General features: G+C 42.6%; 1 protein-coding gene across 3 annotated transcripts in view; it reads left to right on the top strand.

Annotated features, from left to right (window-relative positions):
- The window catches only part of HIBCH (3-hydroxyisobutyryl-CoA hydrolase), a 56,650-nt gene extending 37,803 nt beyond the window's left edge, over positions 1-18,847 (top strand). For 2 of the 3 annotated variants that reach the window (XM_081181093.1, XM_081181092.1), the window contains exons 11-15: positions 875-956; positions 12,743-12,862; positions 13,392-13,622; positions 14,949-14,982; positions 18,065-18,847. In XM_081181093.1, coding sequence (XP_081037219.1) covers positions 875-956; positions 12,743-12,862; positions 13,392-13,622; positions 14,949-14,982; positions 18,065-18,180 — 583 coding nt within the window. In that variant the 3' untranslated portion in view covers positions 18,181-18,847. The remainder of the gene's footprint in view (positions 1-874; positions 957-12,742; positions 12,863-13,391; positions 13,623-14,948; positions 14,983-18,064) is intronic. The other variant, XM_081181094.1, reaches the window with a different exon arrangement.
- The last annotated feature ends 1,271 nt before the right edge of the window (positions 18,848-20,118 follow it).

Here is a 20,118-nt window from a genome sequence, read left to right as displayed (position 1 = left end):
GCCCGTTGCTATTATGTATAGAGCTGTCCCAAAAGCAGGAGGAGCACAGGGGTGGGATGTGTGTGTGCCGAATTCTCCCTCTCCATCCTCCTCCTTTTCCTTTGCAGTTTGTTGTTCTTCCTCTAATACTGGAAGTGAGCTTGGCTAGAGAGGAAGGACCCTCCCTTGGGTGGAAAGCTCAGGGAAGGAGAGAGGATTCAACATGAGTTAAATTGTGTGACACCCCTTCCTTCCCCAGTGGAAGGGTGACACGGGTTTGTTAGGCCGGATTCAGTTACTTGAATTTCCAGGAAAACGCTGGAATAAGTCAGGTGCTACCAAAATCTTTTTAACTGATTAGTGGACAGAAAGGAATGATAACCATGGCTGTGTAAGTAATAATTTCCATATATAAAACCAGAAATGCCTATGAGGAATTTTCTAAAAAAGGTGTTATCTGATTACCACTTTGACCATGTTAATCATTGCTGCCCAGGTAGTTCTTGCTAAAACATGGTGTGCCAACAATTCTTTAGGATTGAGGTACATTGTTTTATATGTTATTGTGGCCTCTTTGGCACAAACATTAAGGATTGTGATTTAATCTCTTTTAAAATCTCTTTTCAAATGGGAAAAATCTTGCCAAGGACATTTTCTTGAAAGGGTCAAAAGCTTCACAGTGTGGCTATTTTAGTATATCTCTAGCTGATGGTACATGTATTCTACAACTTTCAGGTATACATATACCAGGCATACCACCAAGTATTATAAATATGTAAATAAGGTATATAGCTTGGGAATATTATAATTGCTTCCAAAAAATCCCTGTAATTTTGCTGACTCTTGACAAAATATTTCTCCTCTTGACTGAAGTGTGATATATTTTCTGTTTCAGCTTATTTTCAGCAAACAGCGTGGAAGAAATTGTTCAGAACCTGAAGAAGGATGGCTCCCCTTTTGCACTTAAGCAGCTAGAGGTGAGGTATTAGATTTTTATCTTATTTTAGGGTTGCGTATGTAAGCTACCATTTTTAAGTCTGCCATGCTGCCGTGAGTGTAGCACAGGGCAAACCACAATGGGATGTATCTAGCTCTGGCAACAGACTTCCATTTATGCAGTTAAACTTAATATTATTATTATTATTTATTAAATGTACATACTGCCTTTCATACGAGAATCACAGGGTGGTTTGCAATATAAAAGCACAAAAATACATACCATAGCAACAAACAACCCACACACAGTTTAAAAGGCCATAGATTGTTTAATTAGCCAAAGGCCTGAGAGAAGAGGAATGTTTTTGCCTGGCACCTAAAGATATGTAATAGGAGCCAGGCGAGCCTCTCTGGGGAGAGAGTTTCACAGCTTCCATCTCCTCTCCTTGGCAAACCCCCCCCCCCCGCACCCTCAGAATCTGTTCCAGGGAGTTGGGGGACACTCTGGAGCAGACTGTGGGAAGAGGAGAGGAAAGGAAAGTTTCCACTCACTGTGTGAGTAGAAAGCTGCTTGCACAACGTAGATACAACCTTAACTCTCAGGTTAGAAAAATGGCAGCTTACCTGACAGATCCATTAAATAACATCGTCGTCGTCATCAACAACAATAACCATTTGTTGACTAATGTAAATAGGGAGAACCACACAATTCAAAGTTATTGTCTATAGAACCTTATATGGCTTGGGTTTAGGCTTACATTCGCTAACATTTTAATGTTTAGATTTTGTATTATATTAATTTTGACCCACGGAAACTATAAGTATAAACAAATTGAAGTATGCATTTTAACTTAAAATAAGTGTTTTGAGTGTTTAGGTTTATTTAGTCAGGTGCATTTGCAGAGAGGAATCTGTTTCAATCTGGATCAAGGACTTTTGAATGTAATTGTTGAAAATGAGTATGGACCTGTTCAAAGGTATCAAGGGCGTCCTTAATTGAAAAGAGCAGCATGAAATTTTAAATCTCTTCCATAATCAAATGCCGTTTATTCAAACGATTGAGAAATTTGGGGCTGTTTTTAAAAGTAGCTGCGGCACCAGATTTTTGCTTGGCTTAGGTGGCAGAATCTATTAACATGTGTAAACATCTTCTGATGGCACAGGTGTGAAATTGCTGTTTGTCTTGAATCACGCAGCCAAAGGCAGCAGGTGTAAAAACACTGCTGGATATAGACTTGGTATGTTAGAGGGGGAAACATTCATTGCTGTGTTTTAAAACTATCAGCACAGTTGATTTGGTTTTCAGCGTTTGCTCAGTGTTGCACTGCTGGATGGTGTTTCTGAAGCTGAAATAATGGAGATCAAGCAGGTGAATACTTGTCTGGCAACCGACTCCAAGAATCCACATTCTGTGTGTCCAAAAGTTATATCACGGTATATAGATTAGGTAATGATTAACTTAGAGCTACTGCTGTTTATTCTTGTTCTCAAGCCCTTCTGTTCTGCAATTGCTGATAAGAAAATTCCTAGACTTCACTAATGTTTTGATGGCCTTGATTTTCTGTTGACCTTTTTTGAAGATTTATACCCTGCCTTTTGATCCTCAGTGCAGCTCACAACAAAACAAGGCAGCACACAGTGGAACGAACAAAGTGTGTATGCACACAACAGCCAGCAGCCATTATTCTGCTGGCTGTAGGAAGGGCTTGAGCAGGCATAGGCAAACTCGGCCCTCCAGATGTTTTGGGACTACAGCTCCCATCATGCCTAGCTAACAGGGCCAGTGGTCAGGGATGATCGGAGTTGTAGTCCCAAAACATCTGGAGGGCAAGTTTGTCTATGCCTGTGCTTCAGGGCCCTTTCCTGTACTTCCGCAGTCCCTGGGCAAGGGAGAAACAAACAAGCTTACTGCAACTGCTTGGATAGATGCTGGATGGGACTAGGCTTGTCTCCTCCTTGCCATATTGCTCTTCCCAGTGCTCCAACTTCCCAGTGACCCTGTAGTCCTTGGCTAACAAATGGGGCCCATGTGCATTTCCTGGGATGTATGTGTGTGCTGTATTCAGCATATATATTATTTATTTATACCATGCCCATCTGGCTGGGTCTCCCCAGACACCCTGGGCAGCTCCCAACAGAATATTAAAAACACAATCAAACATCAATCAAACATTAAAAACTTCCCTAAACAGGGCTGCTTTCAGATGTCTTCTAAAAGTCAGATAGTTGTTTATTACCTTGACATCTGATGGGATGGCGAGCGCCATTACCGAGAAGGCCCTCTGCCTGGTTCCCTGTAACCTCACTTCTCGCAGTGAGAGAACTGCCAGAAGGCCCTCGGCGCTGGACCTCAGTGTCTGGGCTGAATGATGGGGGTGGAGACGCTCCTTGAGGTATACTAGGCCGAGGCAGTTTAGGGCTTTAAAGGTCAGCACCTTTAAAGCACCTTTAAACTCTGCCATTGAAAAAAAAAGATAAATGAATGAATGTTAGCCTCCCTGTAGCTTATAGAGGTTCACTCCAACTTAGTTTTCGATTAATTTACACATGTCAATAATGAATCAATCTTTGGTTCTAAAATAACCCTTTCTTTACCGTAGAGAAGGTCTGAGATTGGATCAGGTGGGTAGAGTCAGTTCAAGTTCAAAATAAAAGTTGTCTTTTAGCAGATGCTAATTAACTTAGATGATGATACCTTTAAATCCACGTCTAGACAAAGCCATGCAATTTGTAAGCCTAAGTCCTATTTACTGTCCATTTAATTGAACCAGTAACATGCTGGCTCTCACCCTCTGTTTTTAGGAAAATGAGGTGATAAATAGCTCAGTTAGTAGAGCATGAGACCCTTAATCTCAGGCTTGTGGGTTTGAGCCCCACATTGGGTGAAAAATTCCTGCACTGCAGGGGGTAGGACTAGATGGCCCTTGTGACTCCCTCCAACTCTACAATTCTATGATTCTATGTAGCTTTGCTAAAACAAAGGTGCTGAAACTGGAGGTCATTCCTGCTGCCCCCCAGTGAAAAGTCTAAAAGCCTGCAAAGTTTGTTCTCTTTCTCTTTGTGTACACACCCCGAGTTGTTAATCAAAACAGCTGTAGTTTTATGCAAACAAAGCAGAAGTTAATAATTGGAGCTTGATATAATAATGCTATTCCTCCCCAGTATAGTTGTCACTGATAAATATAACAGGTAACGGAATATATGCATTGCTTTCTGCCTTTGCAATAAAATCCAGTTAAAAACTAAAGTGTGGGCAAAAAGGTACATATTTTGTATGAATGCACGGTATTGTTTGTAAGTAGGCCTTGGCCTTGATTTATTTAAGGACATTCACACATGGATCAGTGGCTGGATCAGGAACCAAGTGTGCAAATCTGATTTGTGCAGAAATAGGCCATCTGTGTGGCATCCCCATTTCAGAACTTGTCACATCTAAATACCTTCAAAAATGGTGACTAGACTTGGGTTGGAGTGGCTAGCTTAAAAGCAGCGTTGAACTTCCTTGGAATTATTATAAAATAAGTTTGTTCGGTGTATATTGAAATATGGTTTATTCTGGTGACACATACGAAGAAGTGTTGAACGCCATCACATACATTTTTGACACCTGAGCTAATTTTAACCATGCACCTTAGTAGAAAAACAGTGGCTCTGATGTTTTTGCCCTTGGCTGTCCAGAACATAACAAAACTATCTATCTGAGTCTGTACTTAACTTGAATCAAATTTTGTTTGGAAGCAGTTTAAAGACAATTAATTTATGTCTTTTACAATATGTGCTACTGGTATTGAAAGCTCACCCAGTACTGCTGATACAATTAGCAATAGGCTAAAACAAACCAATCCAAATAAAGTAATTTAAAGTAAAATAAACAGACCAACAAACTAGGGGGTAACAAGGAGCAGTAGCCGTCAAGAGGTCTCTCTCAGAATTTCCAAAATTCTCTCTGGATAAAAAAATGGCTGTAGAAAGCAGGCAGGAGGTTGTCAGGGTCCTCATAAGAAGAGAATTGTAGAAAATCTAGTCTGTTAAAGAGAAGGCCGTCATTCTGTTAGTGGAGACTTGTCTAGCCTCAACATAGGATGGAATTTGGAGCAGTTAGTAAAAATCCACGGTGCCTTTATAGACTCATAGAAATTATTACAGTGATTTTGTAGATATGTAAAACACAGCGGGTGGGATTGAACTAATGAATCCCATCAGTGGGAGCCCCAGGCAAGGACTTTTACATGCTGAAGGGGGCTCCCCCACTCTGTATTATTTGGGGCTTTCATTTCAGTAGGTCAAGTGGTATAATTCTTTATCTTGTGTACAGCTGAAATATAATTGAAGGCACTGGTTGTAGACAGGCTCATGCAAAGGTTAATGCCATTAGTGGAGTAGCAATATTGGGATTTGTTTTGTATGTATGGTGCTTTTGAGAAGTTACAACCACTGTGAAAGATATTAGTTCATACAATGCTTGGATATGTGTGTGCTCACTACAGGACCTAGCAGTTACAGCTCTGGCATTGATATTAAAAAACGATTTTATATACGTGAGCAAGCAGAGTTGGGATCGTTCTCTTGTTCCTGTTATACCCACTTAGAGACTTAGTTTTGAGTAGACATGTTGTGGTTTCTGTAAAATGTCACCTTAAAGTTGGATACTGATGCTTATTCCATTTTTTAAACTCACTGTGGTGCAGAGCTGGCATCCATTTATTCCCAACATCTAGCCAGATGAGGATTTTACTATATACCCCACAAGAGATTTGATAAAATTCGTCCCGCTGCTTAATGTAGATGAAGTTGTTGTTCTGTGAGTTTATAAGTGGCCACCATGAGGCAAGTGAATAAATTTCGTATTACCATTGCCCAGGCTTTTTTTAAAATTTAAGCTTCCTTGGTCGCCCATAACACATTATGTATTGTCACTCCAGACTTGAATTCAGTTGCTTGCTAAAAAGAAATGAACGTCACTGTAAATATTTTGGACTGGAAAATGTAAAGCTGAGTTTTTGGCTTGACAAAAGTTGGTGGGTGACAGCCAGCATGATGTCATTACTGAGTAAGCTTGCGGGGATTTGCCAGTTTGGAGGCTTTCCAGTCATATTCCCCCACGGAGGCATTTTTCTGAACCATGGGTATGTTGATAGTATTGTTTGCTTCAAGCTAGTCCTCTCACGTATTGTAGCTTTGTCCTAGGAGTTTCCTAGCTTTCATCTTTCAGTTAATAAACACTGTAAACAGAAGAAACCATTGATTAGTAAAGCTGCTGTTTTCCAGGAGGATCCCTTAATCTGGGGCAACTTCAGTTCCACCCCTCCCTTGAAACCACAGCTGTTCGTCTGTCATTAATCCGGATGCTTCTTTCCTCAATGAGAGGGGAAGCGGGAATTGGGATATGCAGTTTGAGAGTATTGTGATGGGATTGTTCCTGTGTGCCTGGATAATGCTTCGTGCATGCTGAATTTTCAGAGTCCCCCACTTGGTGTGTGCTGGGGTTTTTAAACTTGGTATGCTGTTTCTCACCAGAATTCAAACTCGCCCAGCAGAAAGCATTTATCAGCACAGTGCTGTAGGAGGCAGACTAATCTCACTTGAGAGATGCATTCTCTCTGGGTAGCTTCCAGTCTTCCTTATGTTCCACTGACTGACCAGTTTTTTTCTCCATACTGCATTCACCTGCTAGGCCCGATCATTTCCTCTTGGCACAATATCTCTGTTACGTTGCTGCCGTGATCATGTCCAGCTTGCAGGCTTTCCACAGGTATCTGGTCTGCTGCCACTATGAGGTGGGTAACTCTCCTGATCCAGCAATCTTGTCATATGTTCTTAAGGCTCAGTGACTCACTTTTCTACAGCATACCTACCACTGATGCTCTTTTCGCTTTCAGCATTTTTCTCCTTCCTGTCTACTACCGTTAGATCCCTCCACCTTGAACCTCTTCGGGATTCTGCATACTGGAAGTTTTCAAACTTGTTAACTCATCAGGGATCCCTTGCCCTGGAAAGTAGTGTGGATGTTACATCATTAAGATCACAGATGGGCCAACGTCCCCTGACTTAACGTCACGTGGGCTCGGAAATGAGGCAAACTATTTCCCCTCCAAATATGGAGAAAAGGCTAGGCTAATTTCTGAACCAATCCAAGTTTGCTGACCGTTTTCCTGGTTGCAGCTGTTCAGAGTAACCGCTTTGCAAAATTGCGGAGTGCAGGAGTGGCTAAACTTTGGTCCATCCTATGTTGTTGGACTACAGCTCCCATCATCCCTGTCTGTTGGCCATGCTGGCTAGGGTTGATGGGAGTCTGAGTCTAGAAACATTGGGGGCCACAGTTTTCCCACCCCTCGCATGGGGTGCTTTGGAAGACTGCACCTAGGAAAACTGTGGCTGGGTGCAGGGAGGTAGAAAGTCCTGGCCGGGTGCTTTTATTCTAAGGATAATCAGTGAAACGACGTTTCCAATTATTTCAATAGGGGGAGTTAAAGAGGTTATTTTCCTGCAAACAGTTGGGGGGGGGGATAGTAGCTGACTTCAGAAGATTCTCTCCTCCATCAACCTTCAGTGGTGGGTTAGTGTTTGCCCTCCACTGGGTGTTTTTGACTTCCAGGGTGGTGGTAAACTCGGAAGTCTTCTTTGACCTGGAGAATTTGAGAGCTCTTCTGATGCAAACACCACAGAGCCCTTAAAGCTCATTCCCCAGGCCTGAGTTTGGTGAACTTTGTGAGTGCATCTCTTAAGACTCATGGCTTTTTGTATGTACTGCAATTTTCTGGGGGGTGGGGCAGCATTCTCAGGTTGCGGCCAACTTCCTCCATCCCACATTATATAATCATCATCATAATAATTTTTATTTATACCCTGCCTTCCTCAGGGCGGCTAACAAGCAATAATAAAAACAAGTTGAATGAATACAACTTAAAAACAAGATTAAAATACATTAAAATATTGAAACATTAAAATATTAAAATGCAGCCTCGTCACAGGAGAAAGAAAAAAGAAAGAGGGGGAGGGAATCAAATTGGCTCCAAGCCAAAGGCCAGGCGGAACAACTCTGTCTTACAGGCCCTGCAGAAGGAAATCAAATCCTGCAGGCCTCTAGGGCTTTAACTCTGGACAATGCGTAGGACAGGCTTGCAGCTACCTCAAGTTACCACTTGGCACAGCTTTGTAATGCTTTCCCGATTTGAGACATGAAGAAATAGCACATACATGCTCCTCATCAATGACTTTTGAAAATTCCTGGTTAGGAAGCAACTGGAACGTTAAAGAGAGGTTTGAAGCAGATGCTGTTAACTGGGGTTTGTTTCCCCCCCAGTGCTTGTTCTTTCCTTGTCTCTGCTATCAAGCCAGCTGGTGGTGATTCATGTATACAAAACCAGAGGCACAGAACTGTGCTGCTAGTGCTTGCGGGAGTTAGCAGATGTAAGGACGCGGGCAAAATGGGTCACTGCTTTTATCCGCTGGCGTCTGGAGGGAGGGAGAGCCCTGCGCGATCAGGAGCCAGAAACACACTTGATGCTGAGGCTGGTTGGAAATCTGCCATTTGCCCCTGTGGGTTAAGTATTTGATATCCCCATTGAAAACAGCAGCAGTAGGTGAAACTCACCATCTGCCAGTTCCCATTTTGTGTATCTTTCAATGTTGAATGCTGTTCGCTTGGATCTTTCCACTTTCTCTGTTTCTTACATTCCTGTCATTAGCAGAGGGGCAAGTCACCTTCCTTAGGATCAGGAGGCAATGAAGTTTTTAATTTGTCTTACCCAAGAGAGGAGAGTCATTCCCTGATCTCTGCTCCTGGCTCAGCTAGGAAACAGGCTTAAGGCAGTACTTCCTCTGCTCCGACTATCCTCTTAATTAGTCTCTTTTCTCCCTAGCTAGGAGAGTTGGGGAGGAAGTGCCAGTTGAGACAAAGGCTGAAAGGAAGAAGCCCAGTTTGGTCTCCAAGGCTCATCTCTGACTCCTCTCCTCCAGGAGAGGAATGCTAAATGGAGCGCATTCCTTGTTGTATGCTGAAAGTCCATTTTGTTTCTCATAGGCCAGGGTCCCTGGAGGGCTAAGGTTTTGAACAGTGCTAGCCGGCTGAATTAAGAGGTATGAAGACACTGCTAGCAGAAGTCTTGCCCTTTCGTATGGAAGTTCTAGTCCTGCAGTAGCATCATGGTGTCATTTTCCTATGGAAGAAGATGTGTTGCCTGAGAGAAGTTTCATTCATTTGCTGAGTATTCAGGATTCAACCTTCGTCAGTAGCCAATCTTGCGGCCTCTGGTTGTAGAGTTTCTTTTTTTTTTTATAAAATTTTTATTGGTTTTACAGAGTTTTAAAGAACAAACAAACACTTAAAAAGACATACAAACACGTATAATTTCATAACATTTTTTCATAGACCTCTTTTCTGAGACTCCCCCATACCCCCCCTTTCTGCATCCCAATGTCCATAATTTTATAGCAACTCCCAATTGTTCCTTTCCAACCTCTGTCATCTTACTCATCTCTGTATTCTGACCTTATGTCACTGTATCCCTTTATTCCTAAAAACCACAACACTCTAACATTCATCAAGTTTATAATAGTCCTTAAGATAACTTTTGAATTTTCTCCATTCTTCTTCCGCCGTCTCTTTTCCTTGGTCACGGATTCTGCCTGTCATCTCGGCCAGTGTCATATAGTCCATTCTGGTTGTAGAGTTTCTCCAGAGGATTTGGGGGGCATCAACTCTGAATCAGTTTATCCCTCTTGGGGGCTCTTTTGTATATGGCATACCCCAGAATTTCCCTCTAACCATACCTTGAGAGAAGATGTTTCTTTAAGTGGTGACTCTTCTTTTCTGAATATTAGCGGAGAAACATTCTTTTCCCACTCGTTTTAAAAATTCTTAGATGTGTAGTTTCCTGCATAGGTATCTTGTTCTTCCATATTTTTCTCTCCGTAAGACGCACCTGACCATAAGATGCACCTAGTTTTTAGAGGAAAACAAGAATAAAAAATATTCTGAACAAAACGGTGGATGTATGATTTTTGTGGTTCATGCTGTGGCCACAGACGTGATATGTGATTTGATGGTGAGTTTGGGGTAACCCAGTGCAAAAATCCTGATGATCCGATGTGGACCCGTGCTTTGCACCATTGTGGCCCCACACAAACAGTGGGTGCGTGATTTTTTTGATGCAGGCTGTAGTCATGGACATGCTATGTGATCTGATGGTGAATTTGGGGTGACCCAATGCAAAAATCCTGAGGATCCATGGGCTTTTACCTCCCCCCTCCCAGGCAGCCTCCTTTATCTCTAGTGTCCCTTATCTCCCTCCCCTATCGCTCGCCGATCATCTGCTTCCTTTCAACACTCCCTTCCCTCTTGTTTGCCTTGGTGTCTTTTCCTTAACTGGAGCAGTTTTTTGCTCCTCCTTTTCTTCTAATTTCTCTCCTCATTCCTTTAGTCTTCCTGTCTCCTCTCCTTACAAGTTCACTGTCTTTACCTCCCCCCTCCCAGGCAGCCTCCTTTATCGCTAGTGTCCCTTATCTCCCTCCGATCTCTTGCCAATCAGCTGCTTAGCGGCATTGTTTCAACATCCACTTCCCACTTTCTAAAAAAAAAAAAGAGCAGCATCTGTTTTTCGCCCCTGGGCAATTCAGCTCCAGGGACCACGCATTTGCTCCATAAGACGCACAGACATTTCCCCTTACTTTTAGGAGGAAAAAAGTGCATCTTATGGAGCAAAAAAAGGTACTTCACTAAAAGTTCCATGTTCTAATATTTTGCTGTTCCTGAGTGAGGGTAGGGAGTCCCCCAGTTGAGGCCTGTTTCAGCTTTCTTCATCCTGGTCCTGTGGATGGGAACTTTCCACTTCCAGAATGTCCCTCTGCTCATCCCCATAAAGGAGATTCACCAGATAAAGACATTATCTCATTTTCTGAAAAAATCCAGCCACACCCACACACCCACGGCTTTTCTCCTCTCATAAATAAAATGTATGATTTTCCTTTAGCAGCTTTGATTAGTGATGTACATGTTTTCACAGCAAATGGGGAAACAAACTTGATTTATTAGGCTATGTCACTAGTAGTCAGATGTGCTGGCTGTGTCACATGACTGAATAAAGTAGTAGTAAATTATAATTAATGATACATAGGCAGAAATCCAAAGAACTACTTAAGATGTGCTCAGGGGACACACACACCTCGCCTTGAGTGGCAGAACTAATTGTGCAGCATTCTGGATCTAGGCTTTAATACTTCTAGAAAGCTTTTCTTCCTAAGTGCTCACAGTGGTATACATCTTAGTAGTTCTTCCAACAACCTTTTGGCTCTTGATAACAAAAAAAAGTGTACAGCCCTTTGTAAGGCTATATCCTCAAGCTTTCTATTTGCTAGAGCTACAGGTAGGTAGCTGTGTTGGTCTGCCATAGTCAAAAGAAAATAAAAAAATTCTTCTATTAGCACCTTTGTTGTTGTTTAGTCGTTTAGTCGTGTCCGACTCTTCATGACCCCATGGGCCAGAGCACGCCAGGCACTCCTGTCTTCCACTGCCTCCTGCAGTTTGGTCAAACTCATGCTGGCAGCTTCAAGAACACTGTCCAACCATCTTGTCCTCTGTCGCTCCCTTCTCCTTGTGCCCTCCATCTTTCCCAACATCAGGGTCTTTTCCAAGGAGTCTTCTCTTCTCATGAGGTGGCCAAAGTATTGGAGCCTCAGCTTCAGGATCTGTCCTTCCAGTGAGCACTCAGGGCTGATTTCCTTAAGAATGGATAGGTTTGTTCTTCTTGCAGTCCATGGGACTCTCAAGAGTCTCCTCCAGCACCATAATTCAAAAGCATCAATTCTTCGGTGATCAGCCTTCTTTATGGTCCAGCTCTCACTTCCATACATCACTACTGGGAAAACCATGGCTTTTACTATACGGACCTTTGTTGGCAAGGTGATATCTCTACTTTTTAAGATGCTGTCTAGGTTTGTCATTGGTATGAGCTTTCGTGTTCATGCACACTTCTTCAGAGCGTCAGACTTGGACCAGAGACCAGGATCCAAATCCCCACTAAGCCATGGAGCTGATTGGATGACCTTGAGCCAGTCATTGTCACACAGCCTAATCCACCTCACAGGGTTGCTGTGAAGATAAAGGGTAGGAGGGATAGTCAAGTATGCCACTGAGCTGCTTTGAGGAAAGGTGTGATATAAATGTAATAAATGTATAGTAATACATAGCCTGATATTAAGACACACTGTAGTCGTTTAGTTCAAAGAGCAAGCAGAGCCTCTAAAATGGGAACAGTGCATTATTGTGTATTATTCAGTTAATTGGAAATGCCCAGTCCTAGGTATGTGAACCAACATGATCGCAGAAGTCTGTTAACTAGTAGTTCTAGCCTGCTGTATCTTGTTGTATTTCTTGTGAAATGGCCCTCTTGCCAGTTTTATACAGGACTGGATCCAAGACCTATCTAAAGGTGTGGGTATAGTTTCAGCAGTTGAAAAGCCCACCAGGAGGAGAAAACTAATAATGGAACAAAGAGCTTTAGAAGGGAGGGTTGAGAAGTATTCAGTGTCACTCTTCAGAAGTGCCGTCTCTTAATTTGGGGGCGGGGTGTATGTGGAATGTCAAAGAACAATGATTACCTTTCATGAATGAAACATTGCTTGGATTTATTCCAGTCAAGTATTTTGAAAGGGAACAGTGCACCTAGTGAACTTATACGATCACATACTATGTGACCTTTACAATTACTTGTGTAGCGTTAACGCGGAAAGGCAGGCTTGTTTGTTTCCGGGTTCCTGCAACGTGCAGCTCCTCCTCCTCCTCTGGAAACTGAAAATTTACCTTGGAAATGTTTTTTTATTTCCACAGACCATTACAAAAATGTCTCCAACGTCTTTAAAGATGACCTTGAGGCAGCTTAGAGAAGGAGCTTCCCTGAGCCTACAGGATGTGTTCACCATGGAGTACAGGCTAAGCCAAGCTTGCATGGTAAGGCAGTTTACAGGCCGGTGTCGTGCATTCATAACTCGGGTAAATAGGGTCAAGCACCTAGCTTCCTGGTTCAGAAGGGCGATTCTAGCTTATCTTGGTGCTCAGGGTTTGAGTAATAGCCAACCTTAGTCATACTTAGAGTAAACTCATTGAAATCAATGACCTTAAGTCCATGGATTTCAGTGAATCTCCTCTGAGTATGACTAACATGTACAGTGGTACCTCGGGTTACATACGCTTCAGGTTACATAAGCTTCAGGTTACAGACTCCGCTAACCCAGAAATAGTACCACGGGTTAAGAACTTTGCTTCAGGATGAGAACAGAAATCGTGCTCCGGTGGCATGGCGGCAGCAGGAGGCCCCATTAGCTAAAGTGGTGCTTCAGGTTACGAACAGTTTCAGGTTAAGAACGGCGCTCCGGAACGAATTAAGTACTTAACCCGAGGTACCACTGTATAATCTTCTGACAAACTGCATAATGCCAAATGGTGTCTGTGCCACTTCAGTTCATTTCTCTGTTTCCAGGGAAGGATGTGTATTCCAGATTTATTCTGCTTTCATGGCACAGAATGTTTAGAGGATTTTTTTAAAAAATTGCTGAAGATCAGACGACTTATCTATAGAACATTCTTCGAGAAAAGGGGGGGAAAGAGACTTGGGAATGCAGACAGTGGTATATTTCTCTCTCTGCCCCTTCTCCAAAGGAGATGTCAGCATTTGAGCAGGAGAAGATCCAGAAAGAATTCAGTAGTGGTGGTAATTAATAATAATAATAGTAATAATAATAATAATTTATTTATACTCCGCCCATCTGGCTGGGTTTTCCCAGCCACTCTGGGCGGCTTCCAACAAAATATTAAAATACAGTGGTCTGTTAAACATTAAAAGCTTCCCTAAACAGGGCTGCCTTCAGATGTCTTCTAAAAGTCTGGTTGTTGTTCTTCTCATTGACATCTGGTGGGAGGGTGTTCCACAGGGCAGGTGCCACCACCGAGAAGGCCCTCTGCCTGGTTCCCTGTAGCTTTGCTTCTCGCAGTGAGGGAACTGCCAGAAGGCCCTCGGCGCTAGACCTCAGTGTCTGGGTAGAACAATGGGGCTGGAGATGCTGCTTCACTAGTTAGTTACCAAGGGCATGTTTGGGGTATAGGAAACATTTATTAAAATAGATTTGATGCTGCAAATATTTATATTTAATATTAAAGAAGTGGTGAGACTTACATTCTGTTTGGATTACTGTAATGCACTATTTGTGGAAAGTGTTGGAAACTGCAGTGAGCCCCAAATGCTGCAGCCAGATTGCTGACCAGTAGTTACACTGTTAGTTACAATAGCTTCACTGGCTATTGTCCATTTCCCAGCAAAATTCAAAGTGCTGGTTATGACCTATGAAGCTCTCTTAATCCCATCACCTTCACAGACATGTTTGGTGAGGACACGAGAGAGGGCCTTCTCAGTGACTGCTCCCAGATTGTGGAATTTCCTTCCACATAAGCCCAGGCTCTCCTCCTCTCTGCTTTTCTTTTTGCTAGCAAGCCAAGAATTTTTTGTTCAGTCAGACCTTGGGTGCTGTGAGCTGCTTTGAGCCCTGCACTGGGAGAAAGGTGGGATATAATTTAAATAAATGAACACCATGCTGAAATTTGGCTTACACGTACTATCTAGACTACATTTAATTTGAATTGCAATGGGAGCAAAATACAGTGGTGCCTCGCAAGACGAAAAGAATCCGTTCTGTGATTCTCTTCGTCTAGCGGTTTTTTCGTCTTGCGAAGCAAGCCCATTGACGGATTAGCGGATTAGCGCTATTAGCGGCTTATCTGCTGATCGGATCAGCTGATAAGCGGCTTAGAAAAAGGGGGGGAGGGAAAAAAACCAGCAGGAACTCGCAAGACATTGTCGTCTTGCGAAGCAAGTCCATAGGAAATTCGTTTTGCAAAGCACCTCCAAAACGGAAAACTCTTTCGTCTAGCGAGTTTTCCGTCTTGCGAGGCATTCGTCTTGCGGGGCACCACTGTATAGGACTTTATATCTCAAAGTGTGCTAGGGAATTACTGTATTATGATGAGTTATTTTTTCTTCCAGCGAGGCCATGACTTCTATGAAGGCGTCCGAGCAGGTAAAGCACAGGCTGGAGAGGCCGTTTCAACTTCCTAGCTTTCATCCCCCCCCACTTTTTTTTTTTGCTTTTGTATTGTTGGTAGACAAGTAGTACCCCATTTGACATTGACTTCTTGTGCTGCAAACCTTTGTAGGAAGGTTTGCAAAATGTTTGCAAAACTTAGAAAACCTGCTTCCTGACTCCTGCAATCCCCAGGCCTGGTTTGTTTTTTTTAGATGCCAAGTCTATTGGGTATCTCTCTGAATCCTTGCTTTGTGGGTAGCAATTTGACTTATTATAGTCTATATTTTGTGGTGAACTGCAGCCATCATACTCTCTCACTTAAAGTTCTCCTTTCATCATTAGCGACAGCTGTCGCACACAATGTTTTGTGAGTTAAGCATCCTGAAAGATTAACCCAAGGCATGCAGGCTTGGCGCAGATAATCTAGAACCCAGCATCACGTAAGGCTGGTGGCAGTTAGTTGGGTTAGGAGTCCGGCTCCTAGTAAACTTGTCAGAATGCCAGCACAACTCTCAAGACTGCAGCACGGACCAGTGACAAGGGACTACTTGGAGGTCTTCATTCCCGATTGAACATACACTGGGGAAAAACTAAAGGTGTAACAGTTATCAGACTCGATATTTGTAGCACTGAAATTGCATTTTGCTGTTCCTTAACTATTATATTTCAAGACACCTATGAGGGAGAAAGGGCACAGTGAAGCACTCTTGTTGCATAGCCTCTTTGCTCAGGCAAGGCAGACGAGAATGGGAAGCAGAAGCAGGCAGGCAACTGAGATTTCAATGCTAATACCAACCACAGTGTTGACTTGGATTGCTCTGTTTAGGAACATCAGTCAAATGCTTTTGGACCTTATTTTAAAAATGAGATCAAACTGCTAGTGCAGTTCTTTCAGAAATTGGACCAATATGAAGTCCCACAGCAAATGCAGTAAGCCGTCTTGAGTCGCAAATTTCTCTAGAATAGTTGTGAAATGTGAATACTCAGTGACCTTACCTACCTGACGTACGGTTTAACTTTTTAATGATGCCAATACTAATGATGTTAAAACAGTTACTGAGTGCTCCGGGCAGAATTGCTTACGCCATTGTTTTACATGGCCAGTCATTCTAAGAAATAAGCAGACGACCCAATTAATTTGTTTTAATTAATTCTTAACTCTTTCTGAAATAAGCCTCCCTTAACTCTTCTCAGCCTCAGATTTCCCCCAAGATGGATTGTGGATGTAGGGCTGGAGAACCTGCCAGCACAGTTAACGGGAGCCCTCCCCCACCCAAAATAGGCGTGAAAGAAGCATTACTTGTGCCGTGCAGGGTGTTTATAAGTTTCTCTGCTTTGCAAACATACATTGTTGATGAGATTGCCTAACACAAATGAGGAAATGGGACATAGTTACAGGATACGCTGTACTTTGAATTTTATTTTAATTTCCGTTTTGCTAAGTTTATCAATCTGCTTACCGTGGATAAAGCAAAAAATTATGTGCAAGTATTGTGTTAAAGGATTAATAATGAAAGTGTTTCTAATGCAGTTGCTCTGCTTCTCAGGCTACTAGCATGTAACTTACTGCATTAGCCATTAAAGGGGGGGGGGGATGCAAGCAGTGAGAAGATGGAAGCTGGAGTCCTCATTCAAAGCAGACAGAAATACCAATAACTGTGATTCTTATTGCTAATGTGCCAGGTTATTAAAACCATCTAGGAGTCAGACAGAGGGCAGAACCAGATTATTTGTCGTGCTGATCTGCATAGCCCCGTGAAGTGCTGACTGAGAAATAAACATTCAGAGCAGCTGTAGATAATCCATTTTCTATTTGAATAGCTTGGCTCTTTTTGACCTGAAGGTTGACTACTACCAAACCAGGGTTATAAGTGTCTGCTTTCATTCTCAAATCGTCACTAGGTCAATACAATTTCTAACCTTATTACACTGTGCTCATGCAAGGAAGATTGGCTAGTAACACCTCTCCCCTCACAATAAAGTTATTGGCACTTGATTTAACGTACATTGATACAGCAATGAGGAACCTTCAACCTGTGAGCCTAATTCGGCCAGCCAGGCTTCCCCATTTGGCCCGCAAGACTGTTTTGGACAATCCATACTTACCTGCCCTGCACCTGATGTTATATATGGCAGATGTGAGCAGGTATAGCTGCAGCTCACTCAGCCAAAAGCACGGTTAGCAGGCACTGCTGATCACTGGCACATGAAAAGCCTCGTGCCTTTGCAGTTTGATTTCAAATTCCTCGCCAAAGCAAAACGGGTCACTTGACATCATTGTGATATCAGGCAATTGGCAGGCAGGCAGACAGGCAGTCTTATAATCTAATAATACAACAGAGCTGGGAAGCCTTTGGGATGGGATTTGGAGAGCAGCAGCACCCAGAAGGTCACATTTCCCCCATTCTTTGGCAAGAGCAGTGCAGCCCCCTGTAATGAGTGCTGTGCACTTTAAAGAGGGTTTGGTCTCCTACTTGGTGTTGGGTAGACGAGTCTTCCTTGCTAGCTAAGCAAAATAAGCCTTCAGTGAATGCGTTGTGACATTTTACATTTTGGGGGAAGCTTCTCCCCGCTTTTCCCGTGCCAGGTGTCATAACGAAGAGGCTTCTGTAAGTCTTGTTTGACTTTTTTGAAACATAAATCAGCAAGGATCCTTGGGCCATTTGCACAGATACGGACTTGAAAGACGATTAATGCCCACGAAGCATAGCAAGTTTTTGAAAAGCAAACATAAAATGATCAAAACATGTGGATATTAGGAGTGAAAAAGGGAACCCATTATGATCACTTGGTCTGACGCTTTGTATGGCAAAAGTTCAACGTTACAATGCATGCATCACAGGCTGCTGGGGTTTTTTGCTGACTGTTTCGTTCTCAGACATTCTATTCTTGGAGATAGGAGTTAAAGCAATATTTACTTCTCCATTCTCTGTAGAGAATACCCAGACCACCTGTTACATCCTGATGTACTATAACAGTTTGTTCTCGATATTCATTGGCACAAGGATAACACCTGTTTCAAATATTAAGGAAGGTATCTTAATGAGAACATTATTATTTTTGTTTTCTCTGGTAGTGATAATTGACAAAGATCAGTCTCCAAAGTGGAAGCCAGCCGTTTTGGAAGAAGTAACAGATGAATATTTGGACTCATGCTTTAAGTCTCTTGGAAGCGGTGATCTCAAATTATAAAAGATTTGGACTAATGCTGTGCCTCTTTTAGCTTTTACTTAAAGCAACTAATGAATAATTTTGAATTTGACATATTTGGGATAACTGGCATTGAGTGAAATGCTCATTGCTGTTATATCAAGTACTGGAGTCAAATATTGGTCTAGAGGGAATTGTTGGGGCAGTGCTATCCAGGGGTTAGCCAGATATCTATCTTAGAGCTTTATCGCCTGTGTGTTTGCATTTTTACTTTTCCATGTGAAATGAACAAGATTATTTCATATAAAGACTCAGATATCCTTGAATCAACTAAATGTTGTCTGCATATTGGGTTGTTTTTAAAATATATGCCATTCTTTAAAATACGTTTTATAGGTGGGTTATGAGATAAAACAAGAATTTAAAATAATCACAATTACCTTTATCATAATGTATGGAAACTTAATCAATCAGATGGATGAACTGTTGCGCTGTGATCCAAAAGACTTGAAGTGGACGAAAAGAGTGTTCTAACCAAGATATCTTAGCCACACCCAACTAGTTTGTCCTGATGAGTCAGGAGCTGACTTGTCATTGGACAGTACATGCGAGATTCATGAAAACCTATGATTGTATTTTTGGAGGGCAAGATATATGACTTGATTGAACCTGCTTGAATATTTACATAAAAATAAGATCTGATGGAAAACATGTACTTCCTGTGTTTTTGTTGCTAGGTGTATGGAGGCAAGTCTCCAACAGGTCTGTCAACACCACCCAATCACCTCATTGAATGGCCTCTAATGTTGACTTAAAGGTCTCCATCTTGAATTCTTTTTAGGCCATCCTCCTGTTCAGCCACTTTAGGTCGAGGATTGCTCGAATCTCCCTCTTTGTTTTTAGCCAGGAAGAATAATAAGTACACCTTGTGCTTCCTGTCTCATTGCGGCACTGGATCCATTGCCAGAATAGCTAAAAGATGGTTAGTGGCTGTGCTTGTCTGGCTCCCTGGACTAATGAGTATTGATAAATTTATCTCTTGGCTGTCTGAAAAAATCCAGCAAGTAGCAATCACTCACCTGTCAGATGTAGAGAAGTCTGCCTCCTGGAGGCCCAGAGACCTGGCATCACGCAAACTGCTTTTTGGTTACTTTCTGAAACTTCATGGGTGAGGAATACCCTGAGTTGGACTGTGGCCAAGCAGAAGCGGCGGCTGTGGCTCGCTGTGCGTGGTTCCAGCATTATTTGTAGATGCTTGAGGAATGTTGCTCATCGTATTGTGATCACCCTTCTTAATGCGCAGGAGTGCCTTCTGTTTGTCATGTGTCTCCACTAGCCGCTCCAGCAGCTCCTCAAAGAGCTTCCACCTGCTGTGAGTTAGCAAGCCAGCTCTGTGGCATTGATGTCCCAGTTGCAAAGCCAGATGTTACATCTAGCGAAGCTGCACTGCATCCCGCGCAGCGTCTGCTTGGAAAGTGGCAGCAATGGAGAATTTCTTCACTTTTTAAGAGGTAAGAAAACCCCAGCTGTCCCAAACAAAAGGCGTCGGTGAGATGGTTCCACCCCCATGTAGGATCAGCCATTTGGTCCCCGCCTGTGCTGCTGGTGGGAGGAGACATCCCAGCCTCGTGACTGCCTACCAGGATCCCTTGGGGAAATCATAATTGAGTTTTACCACCTTACATGAGAATGGTATGTCATTTTCAGGTTTTGGACTATACACAGCTAGTTCAGTTCTCAGGAACTTCCACTGAGTTCTGTAGAGGAAAATAAGAGGCTAGAGATAGAGTGAGCCCTGAGTTCCTGAGGGCTGGGGAAGCTGCAATGTGCATATTTAAGTTTTGTGTGGACACAGACTTTTTCCTGTACTCTGTCTACACATTCCCTGCTCTGCCGTGATATAAATTTTGCTGGCATTTAAATAGTTCTGTTTCTTGGGCTTCTGCAGATGTAGCAATGCCCTGCAACTAGATTCTATTG

This window comes from Podarcis bocagei (assembly GCF_964188305.1).
Source record: "Podarcis bocagei genome assembly, chromosome: 1".
NCBI lineage: Eukaryota > Metazoa > Chordata > Lepidosauria > Squamata > Lacertidae > Podarcis > Podarcis bocagei.
Note: the sequence above shows the minus strand (reverse complement) of the source record. Positions and strands in the feature narration are given on the sequence as shown.